General features: G+C 33.4%; 1 protein-coding gene across 1 annotated transcript in view; it reads right to left on the reverse strand.

The window, feature by feature from the left end:
* Window positions 1-983: 983 nt before the first annotated feature.
* The window catches only part of LOC114325858 (dynein regulatory complex subunit 3-like), a 28,575-nt gene continuing 14,741 nt past the window's right edge, over window positions 984-14,817 (reverse strand). The window contains exons 5-6 of the mRNA XM_028273990.1: window positions 13,091-13,351; window positions 984-1,337 (exon numbers count right to left, since the gene is read on the reverse strand). Coding sequence (XP_028129791.1) covers window positions 1,041-1,337; window positions 13,091-13,351 — 558 coding nt within the window. The 3' untranslated portion in view covers window positions 984-1,040. The remainder of the gene's footprint in view (window positions 1,338-13,090; window positions 13,352-14,817) is intronic.

Genomic DNA, 14,817 nt, shown 5'->3' on the forward strand with positions numbered 1-14,817 from the left:
GCTATCTATAATGACAGTTTTCTCAAACTAAAAACTTATGCATAATATGAGATAGAGTAGATAAAGATATTAAGAAAAATAATTCGTTAATCAGGTTTGTGCAACCACAACCGCCAATATTGTTGTTATTATTGAGGTTGTGTCACACTCTTGTCCACAAAAGATTGTACTTGACCTATGGTGGTTGTAGGCAACAGCCAGCTATAGCTGGAAGGGTATGAGGGTAGATTTTTTATGCTCTGTGATACATCAAATGCTAATTATTATTTTATGTACATAGTTGTGCAATAATTCTGTATGCTATGTGATTATGTATTTGTAAGTACATGTAATAGTAAGTTTTTGTGGTAAATTAGCTTTATATTATTGTGTGTTGCATATGTGTAACGTGTGATGGTAATATGTATTTCACGTTTCCCTGTGCTCTATTATTGGTATGTTGTCGTTGCTCACTTTGTCTGTAAGTATTGGCAACCAAAGTTTGCTGCATTCTGCTGATGTATTCGCTACACATGTATTTTCAGTCAGTAGGATGAGTGTTGCTTCTTTAATTTTCCTCTTTTTCATGCCCGTTTCTTTCAAGACTATTGATGCATCTGTCCATCGTGGTCTGTGTTTATTGTCCCAGTCATGTTTGTATATCTGTGATTTGCCGAAATCCCTGTTTTTGATGAGTGGTTCATGCTCGTTGATTCTGATATTTATTCGTCTTACAGCGTTGATTGAGGTATTTGAGGGGTCAACGCTTACAGTTTCTCCCACGTATAAATTGTTGCATTCATAGGGTGTTTTGTAGATGCAGTACTTTGACCTTTCACGTGTGTTGTTCCGTTTGTTATTGGACAGGATGGATCTGAGAGTGTTGGTTGTTTTAAATGTTATTGTTATGTTGTAATTATTCCCTATTAACTTAACAACAACATTGAAAAGTATGAAGATTGATAAAAAAAGATACTATTAGAAAAAATATAAAAAAATAATACTTCTTTCAAAATAATATATTATTTATTAAAATTTCAAATATATGAGAAAGAAAAGTGTTAAACATCATCGTCAATCTCTTCTTTCTGTATAATTGATGGCGGTAATGTAATAAGATCATCATATTCTTCTCTTTGAATGTCGAGAAAGTGGTTTACCTCCAATATTTTGTATCTATTTCTCTTAATTTCTTCATCATTAAGGTCTTTGATAAAAGTATCTAGCCACGTTCTTGCTCTACTCATTAGTGTGTCTTCTCTGTCATCGATCACTTGCATGTGTATATCGTGAGTTGCACCTAGCGCGTTAACTAAATTTTCTTTGTCATTCATGATGTTCTTTAAGACATCTGGTACCTGAAATATAAAATATTGCAAAGTTGTATTACTTATTGATAGGCACAACAGGTCGTTAAGATCTATACAGCGTTTCACGTTAAGAATAGAATCTTGCTTGGATAGGCCAATGTATTTCATATGGACGATAGAAAAGCCCCGATGCCGCGCCTTACTGATTATACTGAATCGTATATCGGCAGTCGAGTAGCGACCCGTGTCCGAGAGGTTTGGCAACACTGATCTCCATAAGCATCACGTTCTTTTCTTAACGTGAAACAAAGTATAGGACATTTTTATAAAATAATATAATCATAATTACAATAATTATTTTAAACGAAACTAAAACTTATATCCTAAGAGCTAGTGAACGGTCTTCTTGTGAGGCTAGAAATTTGTATAGTGATAATTCATGGCACACCAAGGCTAAAAACCATAACCTGGCAGGCATGAGCCCTGCACGTGTATCTAGCAGGTGAATCGAAAAATGCATAGTTTAGAGGAAAAACAAACTTTCTCCTGTAAAGTTTAAATTTAAGTATGTGTTTGAGTAAGTCATTTAGAAGAAATGTGTACAATGACAGGCGATTCTGAAGAGCATAAGACCTCGCCAGGCGAGGGAAAAGATTAGGGGTTTTTCCTAAAATTATTTTTTTTGCATCGAACATTTCTTTTAGGGTTTTTTGAATCATTCCAAACAGAAAAGGTCTTTAGTGATTTTTCTTTTAGGTTAATAGTTTTGTTATAAGCGATTAGAAATTTTGAAAATTGCGAAATCGGCAATTTTAACCCTAAATCGGACATTTATCTAAAAATTTAAATGTTGCCAAGGTAGGTAGATATCCTCTAAACATTGATTGATGAAATCCCGAAGAGTTTTTTGCAATAAAATATCGAAAACCCCTTTGTTTTTTTAATTGCTAATCAAGAGAGCGCGACACTGTAGTATAAGTAAGGACGTTTGAGTTTGCATAAATTCATTATCTCGAGAATGGGAAAATTTCAAGAGAAATCCTCAGCCAGGTCGATTTTTATTTTTGAATTAGGACTTCTTAACATATTGTAACAAAATAATTATTGACCTACCCTCGTATACCAGCTCCCGTCTCCGGACAGACAGAACACTATCGATGTTTCGAGATACGCCGATGCAGCGCCGATGACGTGCAAGCGGTCACATGGACATAGCTGGAGATATATAGATATTTCTGGAATATCTGTATCGCATATATAAATAGGACATATTTGTAAATAGAGTTAGTCTTAAGCTAAAGTTTGTAAAGTAAACTTGTATAAATAAAAAAATAAAGTCGTATATAAATTACGAACCGCTAGTTTTATTGTAATTAGAAGTAATTACAGTAAATAACCGCTACAATATATATAATACTAGTCACGTCATCCATCTGGGCGTGATGACGTTATCGATGATTTTTTTAAATAAGAGTAGGGGTTGTGTGATAGCTCATTTGAAAGGTTATTTAATTCTCTATTCAGTAATATAAACATTGACATAATTATTTATACAGGGTGTACAAAAAAAATTTTCTTCTATTTGTCAAATTTAATCAAAGTTAATTTAATATAAAAAATGTTTTTGTATACCCTGTATAAATAATTATGTTAATGTTTATATTACTCAATAGAGAATAAAATAACCTTTCAAATGAGCTATCACACAAACCCTACTCTCATTCAAAAAAATCGTCCATTACGTCATCACGCCCAGATGTATGACGGCAAAATATATGTCCATATATATGCCAAAAAGTCCTAATTTAAAAATAAAAATCAACCTGTCTGAGGATTTCTCTTCAAATTTGCCCATTCTCGAGATAACGAATTTATGCCAACTCAAACGTCCTCACTTACCGATATTGTATTGCAAAAAACTCTTTGGGATTTCATCAATTAATGTTTAAAAAATATCTTCCTACCTTGGCAACATTGAAATTTTTGAGTTAAATATCCGATTTAGGGTTAAAAATGGCCGATTTCGCAATTTTCAAAATTTTTAATTGCTTATATAACAAAAACTATTAACCTAAGAGAAAAATCACTAAAGACCTTTTCTGTTTGGAACGATTCAAAAAACCTAAAAAAAGTTGTTTGATGCAAAAAAAATAATTTTAGGAAAAACCCCTAATCTTTCCCCTCGCCTGGCAAAGTCTTATGCACTTCAGAATCGCCTGTCATTATACACGGGCGGGCATGTTTTCGACGCTAAAGTACCTGAGGGTCTTAAAAGTACTAGTGATGTTGATTATAGTTACTTTCGAGTAATCGTTACAAATCGTTACTTTTGTATAAAGTAATCATTCAAAGTATTCGTTACTTTGATTACTTTGATTACTTTTGTATTTGAGTACCGGTAATCATATCGAAAATCGTATTTCTCGGTAGATAGGTATTTTGTATAGGTATTCGGATATAACGAGTAATCATTTACACTTTACAGTATTCGTTATTTTGATTACTATGATTACTTTTGTATTTGAGTACCGGTAATCATATCGAGAATCGTATTTCTCAGTAGGTAGGTATTTTGTATAGATATTCCGATATAACAAAAGTAATCATTTAGAGTATTCGTTACTTTGATTACTATGATTACTTTTGTTACTACTTTTTTATTTGAGTACCGGTAATCATATCGAGAATCGTATTTCTCGGTAGGTAGGTATTTTGTATAGGTATTCCTATATAACAATGACCTTCACCGATCTGTTTAATGGATAAAAATGATTTGATATATAAAATAGGAGATGGAATATTTGAAATTTATGGAAATAAAAGGCAGATATCAGATATCACCTAGTTGCTTTCCTAGCACCTAGATATTTGCCTTTTATTTCCATAAATTTGATATGTAATTTATAATTTTAAAAATTACAAATAACAACGGGCGCCTGATATAATTTTGACCAGACTTAATTAGTTATCTATTAATTAAAAAATGACTTTGTTTATAAATTCTAATTAACTTTTTTCGGTTCGTGCAGGTATCTATTAGTACCTATTTTAGATTTTTGGATCATTCGAAACAAAAAAGGTGTTTTGTAATTTTTCACACTTTTCTCAAGTTTATCATTTTCAAGTTATAAACAAATTAAAACCAAAAAAAAGAAAAATGACAATTTTTAAGGCTAAAAAACATAGTTAAAATAACATTTTTGAAATTACGAAATACCTAACCCCCTTCCTTCTATCTAGAGAGAACGTTAAACCCTTTATCCTTTTGTCCATTGAATTTCGATGGTCAAAAAGCACACATATTCATTCGTAGCAACTTATCTCGAACTTCGAAATAATACACAATTGACAAGACAAGACAAATTACTTTATCTATCACACTCACACTACACTATTCCAAAAAATACTTCACTTCCTTTGTAAAAAGAAAGGGCACAACTAGATCTGTCGCTCAGTTGTAAGTCCATATGTTGTAAGAGAAATTTATGAGTGGCTTTTGAATTTTCAAAATCCATGTCTTTTGTTAATGCGTAAGAATTGCCATTAAAAGTAGATATAACTAACACAAGAACCTGTCAAGGAAGTGAAATAAAGCGGTTCGGGGAACTTAATGTCTCGCAATTTCGCGGTACCAAAGTATTTTAACACGTTAACTGCCGATATATTCTGACAGACTTTCACCAAGAGCTGCCTTCTTACTTTTTTTGATTCATAGACTGACATGGAGGACATAATATATGAATCATATATTATGTCATCCAATAAATTCTGTCATATAATATGACAGAATTTATTAATTTTTGGAGAAGTTAGAATAAGGTAAATATTTTTAAACTAAACGTACATAGAGGTATAGAAGAAGGGTTGGTGGTGAATAAGGGTTTTATCTATGGTGAGTGAATCCATACATAAAAATTATAAACAGGTTTTTTTGTTTGTACAAAAGGGTGTACCTATGTATAAATATTTGGATTGGATTTGTTATCCAGTGATAACAAAAACTCCAATAGTCTCTTAGATTATTGAAATGTGCCTTTAACGCTAAGTACTTCACTGCACTTCACTTCACTGCTGCTTAGAACCTAAGAACCTATATGGTAGCTCCAATGGTTTGTGGCTCTTCAGTCTCCGAGTCTGCTCAGTGCTCACTATTATCTATCAAGATTAGTGCAAGATTGTTTTGGTGGTTTTTCAATTTCACCAAAAATAGCGGCTGCTGTATTCACTTACTACATATTTCCTTAAATGTGCCTACTTGGTATCGTATCGGATTTCCCTGTTTGGTATAAACCAAGGTGCATTTGTTATGGTCCGTAGTACCTTCGACTAAAAGCGTATAGTTGTACATGTACACTTGTACCTATATGAATATGTTTATGAATATATCATAAACTTGACATAGACATTAATGATACGCAATTTGGGTTTCGCGAAGGCCTGGGAACTCATGAAGCTATTTTTTCACTTAACATACTTATACAAAGGTGCCTGGACGTCAATCAAGATATATATGCGTGTTTTATTGACTATAATAAAGCATTCGACAAAGTATGACATTAACAATTAATGCATGTCCTGGAATCAAAGAACATAGACTACAATGAGCTCAGGATTAGATCAAATTTATACTATAAGCAACGAGCAAAAGTAAGTGTTAACGATCAGCTGCCAGAGAAAATTTAAATCAGACGTGGAGTGAGACAGGGATGCGTGTTGTCGCCAATTCTTTTTAATGCATACTCGGAAGAGTATGCAATACGGGCTAACAATGAATGTTAAGAAGACAAAGTTTATGAGAATATCGAAAACTCAAAGAAATAACGAAAATTTCTTCATAAACGGATCCAATATCGAACGAGTCGACCAATATGAATACCTTGAAACAATGATCAACTCCACAGGAGATTACTTACAGGAAATCAAAATCAGAATAGAAAAGGTTAGAGCAAATTTTAACAAAATGCGAAAAGTGCTCTGCACAAGAGATTTGAAATTGAAGCTAAAAGTTAGGTTGGCTAGGTGCTACGTTTTCTCGACTTTGCTTTATGGAATGGAAGCTTGGACCTTGAATACTGCATCAATGAAAAAGCTAGAACCATTCGAGCTGTGAGTGTACAGACGAATTCGGAAAATATCGTGGACAGAACACGTCACAAACAAAGAGGTTCTGAGAAAGATGAATAAAGACATGGAAATCCTAAATACCATCAAAATAAGAAAATTTGAATATCTCGGACATATTTCACGTGGAGAGAGATACAGCTTGCTTAAATTGATTATGCAGGGAAAGATTCAAGGAAAGAGAAGCATAGGGAGACGCAGAATATCATGGCTGCGCAACCTGAGAGAGTGGTACGGACGTACATCAAATGAACTTTTCAGAGCAACCGTCTCTAAAATACGAACAGCTATGATGATTGCCGACCTCCGCAGCGGAGATGGCACTTAAAGAAGAAGAAGATCCTAAAAACCCTCGAGTAATCTGTTCGCATCAATTAAGTGGCAAAAACCCTCTAAACTCTAGATTACGTATCTTTGAATAACCCTGGGTAACAGAGGTGCTTCGGAGGTCGGTTCTGATTGCACATTCGTGTTCAGTAACCCCAAAAACCCCCTGAATAACAAAATCTGACCGTATAGTGATTTTGACATGTTTATGCACTTTTGGATGCATTTTATACATTTTAAAATGCACTTATGCATTTCTATCCATTTTTCTATTGTAACCTTTATTTTTGAGTTCATCCTGAACACAGTGCAAAAAGTTGCAAGTATCTAGGTGCTCTATTTAAAAATCTATTTATTCCGGTGATTTTAGTGCTAAATGCCGTGGTCTAATTCTAATAAAACCAATGCAACACATACATAATTGAAGTTGTTGATCATACTGTAGAAACATTATCATTTCCACATTTTTACGGCCAGTTTAGAAAGTAATCAAGTGTAATGGTTGTAGATACAATATTCGTTACTCTCTCTGATACGATTGGTACGAAGTAATCAGAGTAATCAAAGTAGATACAATAGTCGTTACTCGCTCTGATACGATTGGTACGAAAACGAAGTAATCAAAGTAGATACAATAGTCGTTACTCGCTCTGATACGATCAAGTAACGAAGTAATCAGAGTAATCAAAGTAATCAGAGTAATCAAAGTAATCAGAGTAATCAAAGTAATCAGAGTATTAAAAGTAATCAGAGTAATCAAAGTAATCAACGATTGGTACGAAGTAACGAAGTAATCAGAGTAATCAAAGTAACGATTTGTTTCTCTGAATAGTAATCGTTACTTTCGGTATTCGCAAGTAACGAGTACTTTGTAACGAATAGTTACTTTTTCAACATCACTAAAAAGTACCCGTGTTTTGGACGCTGCCAGAAAGTAAATTTAGGACCGAATGGTTGGGTCTTCCTCCTTTGGGTCTTTTAAATTTAGCGTCCAAATCATGCACATCCAACGGGTTGTATAAATTCCACTGATGTAGAGTAAGAGGTAGAATAGGATTTATTCGGTGAGACATTCTGTATAGTAACATCTGATGACATATTGATAATTTATTTACGGTACTACCGAAACTAATTACTTTCGTTTCCCGCAAAAAACAAACTGGTAATTTGTTTGTAATCTATAGACCTGTGTCTATTTACAATAACTCATGTACTAGACAGGAATATAAACTAATAGTGAATATGGAAATTTCAACGTTAGTAAGTAATCGTGGTAAAATTTTGCTCAAAGTGAACAGTTTTACTTTTTCTAAAGATAAAGTACTAAAATGGGGAGAAACGTATTGGAGGTGCGTAAAACGGTCGTGTAAAGCGAAGATATTCACGAAAGGGCCAGAAAAGTTAGTGAGGAAGTTGTGGCTTAATTCGGGAATATAAATTGGCAGACAGTGAAATATCTAAATGGCTGAAATATATTTTTGGGCTGCCATTTTTACCTCCCTCAGAAGTCGAAGAATCTTTCATATATGATTTTATGGCTATTCAACCAAAGGATGCAAAAATTGAAAAGTTTTCCGACTACTTATTGGACAACTACATTGGCGACCACGCAACATTTCAGCCGGAGATATGGGCTACGATGAGTGAGAGTTTAGAATTAACAACTAATGCTTGTGAATCGTTCCACTCGCGTTTTAATGATAATTTTTACCATGCTCATCCAAATATTTTCCATTTTATTGATGTTTTAAAAAATTTTCAAACTGAAACTTACATTAAAATTAATAGTGTCCATGAAAGTAATAGACTTAAAGATCCAAAGAGTAGAAAAAAAATTATGTTCGTTAGAGATAGGATACATGAGTATCAAACTAACTGTATCGATCGATACCATTTCGTAAAATGTATGTCGTATTTATTTCAAAGTGACAAATAAACCTTATCAAGCTTAATCAAGCTTAATCTCTAGAATTTTATTGCCTGGCTTTCCATTTACATTTCAGTTAGACCCAGCGTCCAAATCATGTATGCAGAAACAGGTAATTTTATTTTTCAGCGTCGAATTTTAAATTTAGCGTCCAAATCATGCACGCCCTCATACACATTCCTTCTAAATGACTTACTCAAACACATACTTAAATTTAAACTTTACAGGAGAAAGTTTATTTTTCCCCTAATCTATGCACTTTTCGATTCACCTGGTAGGTACACGTGCAGGGCTGATGCCTGCCAGGTCATGGTTTTTAGTCTTGGTGTGCTATGAATTATCACTATACAAATTTCTAGCCGTACAAGAAGACCGTTAGTTAGGGTTCACTAGCTCTTAGGCTATTAATATTCAGGGTGTTTCATTAATAATTGTCCATATAGTAACTGGAGAAACCTTAGCACAAAATACGAAGATTTAACCTAAAACACTTAAATAAAATGTTGTTCCTTACTGAGTTACAGGGTGTTTTATCTAAAAATTTAAAACATATTTTTGCTCAAAATTTTAAAACTATTCGACATATCGTTTTTATACTTGGCAGAAAGTGCAACTAGTAGACTTCCTACTAAATTGTGATAAAAAACGTTTATAGCTACTACCAGAGGCGTACGACAGGGGATGGTGAATGGTTGGCCCTTCTCAAACTCTACGCCACTGGAAGAATTACTATTTTAGTGCCATTATTAGATTCTACAGTACTTTCTACGTAAATAATATACTCTTCATTGGTAACGATAAAGTCATTAGTTTTCGAGATATTTGAAGTTAAATATGAAACGGCACAGTTATTTTGATTAATTTATGATACGATTCATATGATTATAATTTAAAAATTATTTGTACCCAGTACTTTAAAGCTATTTGGCGTATCCTTATAATACTTTGCAGACAGTGTAGGTACTTTACACCATACTAAATTAAAATAAATAAACGTTTCTAGCTACTACCAGAGGCGTACGACAGGGGATAGTGACTGGTTGATCCTTCCCAAATTCTACGCCACTGACGAAATTGCTATTTTAGTGTAATTTTTTGATTTTTCAATACTTTTTATGGAAATAATATACTCTTCATTCGTAACGATAAAACGATTAGTTTTCGAGATATTTGAAATTAAATATGAAGCGACACAATACACTGATCAAAATAACCGTGTCGTTTCATTTTTAACTTCAAATATCTCGAAAACTAATAACTTTATCGTTACGAATGAAGAGTATATTATTTTCATAGAAAGTATTGGAGAATCCAAAAATTGAACTAAAATAGCAATTTCGCCAGTGGCGTAGAATTTGGAAAGGGTCAACCATTTACTTTCCCCCGTCGTACGCCTCTGGTAATAGCCATAAACGTTTGTTTAACATAATTTAGTAGGTTGTCTAGTACCTATACTTCCTGCCAAGTATGAAAAGGATACGTCGAATAATTTAAAAATGCTGAGCAAAACTAGTTTTTAAATTTTTAGATAAAACACGCTGTAACTCAGTAAAGAACCACATTTTATTTAAGTGTTTTAGGTTAAATCTTCGTATTTTGTGCTAAGGTTTCTCCAGTTACTATATGAACAATTATTAATGAAACACCCTGTATACAAAATTATATTAACTACTCTGAAGGACCTGACGAGCAATATTTCTCCATTCACTTATATTTTCTGCTTTTCTTTTCCAGTCCTTCACCTTCACCTGCTTACGTTCTTCCTCCACTTTATTAATTCACCTCGTTCCGCATCTAACTCTTCTTTTGGGACCGATTAGTTTTCTGATCATAACTAGTTTATGCAATCTGTTCACTTCCATTCTTTCTACATGTCCAACCATCTAATTCTTTGTGAGATTCTTTGAACACAATCAATAATTGGTTGTTGGATCTTCTCTCCCACCCAACTTCGGTCTTCCGTTCTCCGAATACGCATCTGAATATGTTCCTTTCCAGCTTTCCAGAGTATCCTCTTCCTTCTTATTTAATGTTCATGCCTGGCAGGTATATGTTATTGTGGGTCTAATTACTGTTTTGTATATTCGGAATTTTCATTGCCCATAAAAGTATTTTGAGTTCATTAGGGCTCTTAAACTACCTAATTTTTTTATTCCCATTTGCTTTTTTGGCAAGTATGGAGAATGATCAGAGGGCAAAGAAAAGAGATGAACGAATTATTAAAAGCGAAACACATTCAGAAGGAAACATGAACAGACTACTTCCGATCTCTATTTGCTAAAGGCGACGATAATGAACCACCAACACCTGAAGTTACAACAAACGAAGAAATAAACATCGAGGAGGAAGAGGTAAAAGAAGCATTAAGAAAATAAAAAAATTGAAAATCTCCAGGAGATGACAGAATATCGAACGAACTTCTAAAGTACGGAGGACAAGATCTAACTAAACAACTATTAAAACTAATACAAAAATAATAGACCAAAACAGAATACCACAAGAATGGAGATCAAGCATCCTAATACCTCTCTTCAAAAAAGGAAACAAATCGGACCCAGAGAATTACAAATTAAAACGATCGAAAACATCTACCAGAACAACACAATAAAAGTAAAAGTGGACGTAAAAGTGGATGATTTAACTGACTCAATTGAAGCCGGCAATGGGATAAGACAGGGGGATTCCTTGGGTCCTTTATTGTTCAACCTGATCATAGACTAAATAATAAAAAAACTAAGAACTAAAAAAGAATACCACATGGGAGAAAAACAACTTAAAATAATCTGCTATGCAGACGATGCAATACTACTCTCTCAAAGTGAAGATGATTTACAACGTATGCAGCACCAATTCAATACATCAGGATAATATATTCTGTGATCCAAGTATTTTATTATTAAAGATGTTCAAAATTGTAATGGTAGGGGATTTTTGCAGTTACTCGAGCAAGTCAGTTTATCATATGGGCAGAAACCTATTAAACCTGCAGATGTACCTCTACCATATATTGGCTCTTAACACAGGGGAGTTCGTTAAGGGGGTCCGAAAAAAAAATATATCCTTAAAAAACTCGAAATTGTCAGATTAAGATAAGGTAAGTTAAGTACTAACAAAAGAGTGTATATTTCAAAAATCTGACGATTTGAGCCGGGCGTAAGGATATGGGTGAGTCCCAAACTTTCACAAGGAAAAAGCGAATATTTCGCGAAATGAATGACAGATCGAAAAACTAAAAAATACCTGCTCAATATTTTTTAAAAATCTATCGAATGATACCAAACACGACTTCCCACGGAGAGGGGTGGGGGGTAAATTTAATATTTTAAATACGAATCCCGCGATATTTCGCGAAATGAACATCAGATCGAAAAACTGTGAAATACACTTACTCAATATTTTTTTAAAATCTATCCAATGGCACCAAACACGACCCACCACGGAGGTGGGGTGGGATGTTACTTTAAATTCTTAAATAGGAGCCCTCATTTTTTATTGCAGATTTGGATTCCTTACGTAAAAATAAGTAACTTTTATTAGAAACATTTTTTCGAATTATGGATAGATGGCGTTATAATCGGTAAAAACGATTGTTGAAAATGGAAAATTAAATTAAGAAATGACAAGCGCCCACTAAAATGGAAAACTTTACTTAACTTTTTTTGGTTTTAGGACCTACTCGTCACAACCCAATAGGTCCTCAAAGCGCTCGAGTGACTGCACATTTAGCATACTTTGCTCCCCTACCATAAGCGTTCCATAGTAACAATATATTATTAAAAAATCACTTTAACACGTTTCCTCTTTTCTCGATTGAGTATTAGTTTTTGTTGTACATATAAATTATTACAATCACTGAATACATAGTTAGTGAAAAAATTATCACATTTATAAACTGAATTAATAATTTACAATTATACAGATAACAGTTATCCAAGAACATTCAAAGGCCATCTCTTTAAGTTAATGATGACATTTTCAAGTAGAATGACAATCTAGTAATGTTTACATATCCATACCAGTGTGAATTTTACTACACGTAATTTGCCGTGTAAAGACAGAAAAAGTAGGGATATCCGTAAAATATTTGCGAATTATGTACCGATGGCCTTAAGAAAAATATTTGGTCTAGTAGATCTATCCTTTCTAAATCCGCCCTGACACGTATATAGGATTCTTTCCGTATAGAGAGATTCTTACAGTATCTAGTAAGGCTATACCTCTATAGTTGTCATAATTCAGTTTGTCTCCTTTTTTATGCAGCAGGCATGTGCGGACCTCATACCAATTCCTTGGCATTATTTAATTTTCCTATACTTGCACTATTAGTTTATATATCCTTTTCTACAGTAGTTGATCTCCACCAAACTTGATCATTTCTACACATATGTCAATATTTCCTGGATTAATAATACAACAATATACTTACCTCAACTTCACCAATGTTAGCAGCTGTCAGAAAACTGTTACATGCTTCCTGCAAATTTTCAGTATAAACAGTTTCAATTTCTCTAATATTTGTAAAAACAGCCTGACATTCTTCTATGAATGTATTGACCATTTCTGTTAGATTGTGCTCGAAGGTTTGATTGACTTCTTCAAGCTGCTCAAATAGTTGGAGTTCTAATTTCATCAGATTCTTCCAGGACTCGTGGATAAGTTTGTCGAAATTTTCAGAGTAAACTTCAACCTAAGTTAGAAAAATTAACATGACTATTTGTTAATAGATATAAAATGGAAAATATCTTAAGTTAACTAAAAACAAATAAGTTAACTGGATGCCAAATATCAAATACTACTAAGGGCTAGCAGCATGTGGTAAAATTGAAAGTTGAACAAGGACTGTTGGATGAAATAAATATAAAAAGAGAAGTGAGACAAGTCTGAATTCTCACGCATTTACTCTTTAACTTCTATTAAAAAAAAATATTTAAGAAAGCATTAACGGAGACAAAGAAGATATTATGAATGGTATAACCATGGAAATATTAGACATCGACGTTATCTTATTTCTGCTGAATAATTGCGGATAAAAGGAATTGATTCTTCAGTAAATGTGTTGTATTTAATAGCTATATCTAGTGTTGCCCAAATGCAATACCAAGATGAGACTTAGACAGTCTTGGTCTTGGTATTGCGCTCCAGTTCTTGGTCTTGCAGCAAGAGTCTTGCAAGTCTCGCAGTTGCCCATTAGCCTATTACATATCTTAGAATAACGTAACAGAGTAGGTAAATTTTAAGCTTGAATTATTTATTGGTTAACAATATCGCTGTAATAATATTGTTGCTAGAAGGTGAATTGTCGTTGTACCTATGGGTACCGGATACCGTACCGGTCCCATTGAGTGTACCAATTAAACTGTGTTTTTTTCTCAAAGTTCGCATCATCCTGTATTCTAGTCTTTATAAAATACTGAAATTAAAACCCTACTACACTCTGATATTTTCTTAACATTCTGTTTTTTTTTATTCATTCGCTTGGATAACAACAAAGTTAGGTATTTTAATAACTAGCCATGTTTTTCATCAATACAGGCTGTTTTGAAATAATTATGGTAAATTTGAAGGGGTAATTCTAAACAAACCGGTTACACGTAGGTATACGCGCCATTGGTGAATATTAAAATCAATTTCATTCGCATGGTGAAATTTCATTCGCATATCTCAACCGGTTTTAGAGCAGTAAATAAATCGTCAGTTTGTAAGAACAATTATAACATTCCCTATTTCGGAAACGAAGCATTTGCGAACATAAGTTTAAAATCAAACTGTCATTACTTTTTCGTGCAGAGTAATTACCCCTTAAAGTTTGCCATACTTATTTAAAAACACCCTGTATTGATGAAAAACATGGCTAGCTAAAAATGTACGTAACTTTTTATTCTGCAACATAAGGGAATGAATCAAAAAACAAAATGTTAAGAAAATATGAGGCCATAGTTGGGTTTTAATTTTAATATTTTATAAGCTAGAATGCTAGAATATTCCATAGGGTGTTGCGAACTTTGAGAAAAAAAGCACAGTTTGATTGGTACACCCGGTATACAATGACAATTTACCTGCCTAGCAATAGTATTATTACAGCGATATTGTTAAAGAATAGGGCTATAACATATTAAAAAAATCACTTCAATCGGACAACAGGTTTAGGAAATT

This window comes from Diabrotica virgifera, chromosome 3 (assembly GCF_917563875.1).
Source record: "Diabrotica virgifera virgifera chromosome 3, PGI_DIABVI_V3a".
In the NCBI taxonomy this organism is placed as follows: Eukaryota; Metazoa; Arthropoda; class Insecta; order Coleoptera; family Chrysomelidae; genus Diabrotica; species Diabrotica virgifera.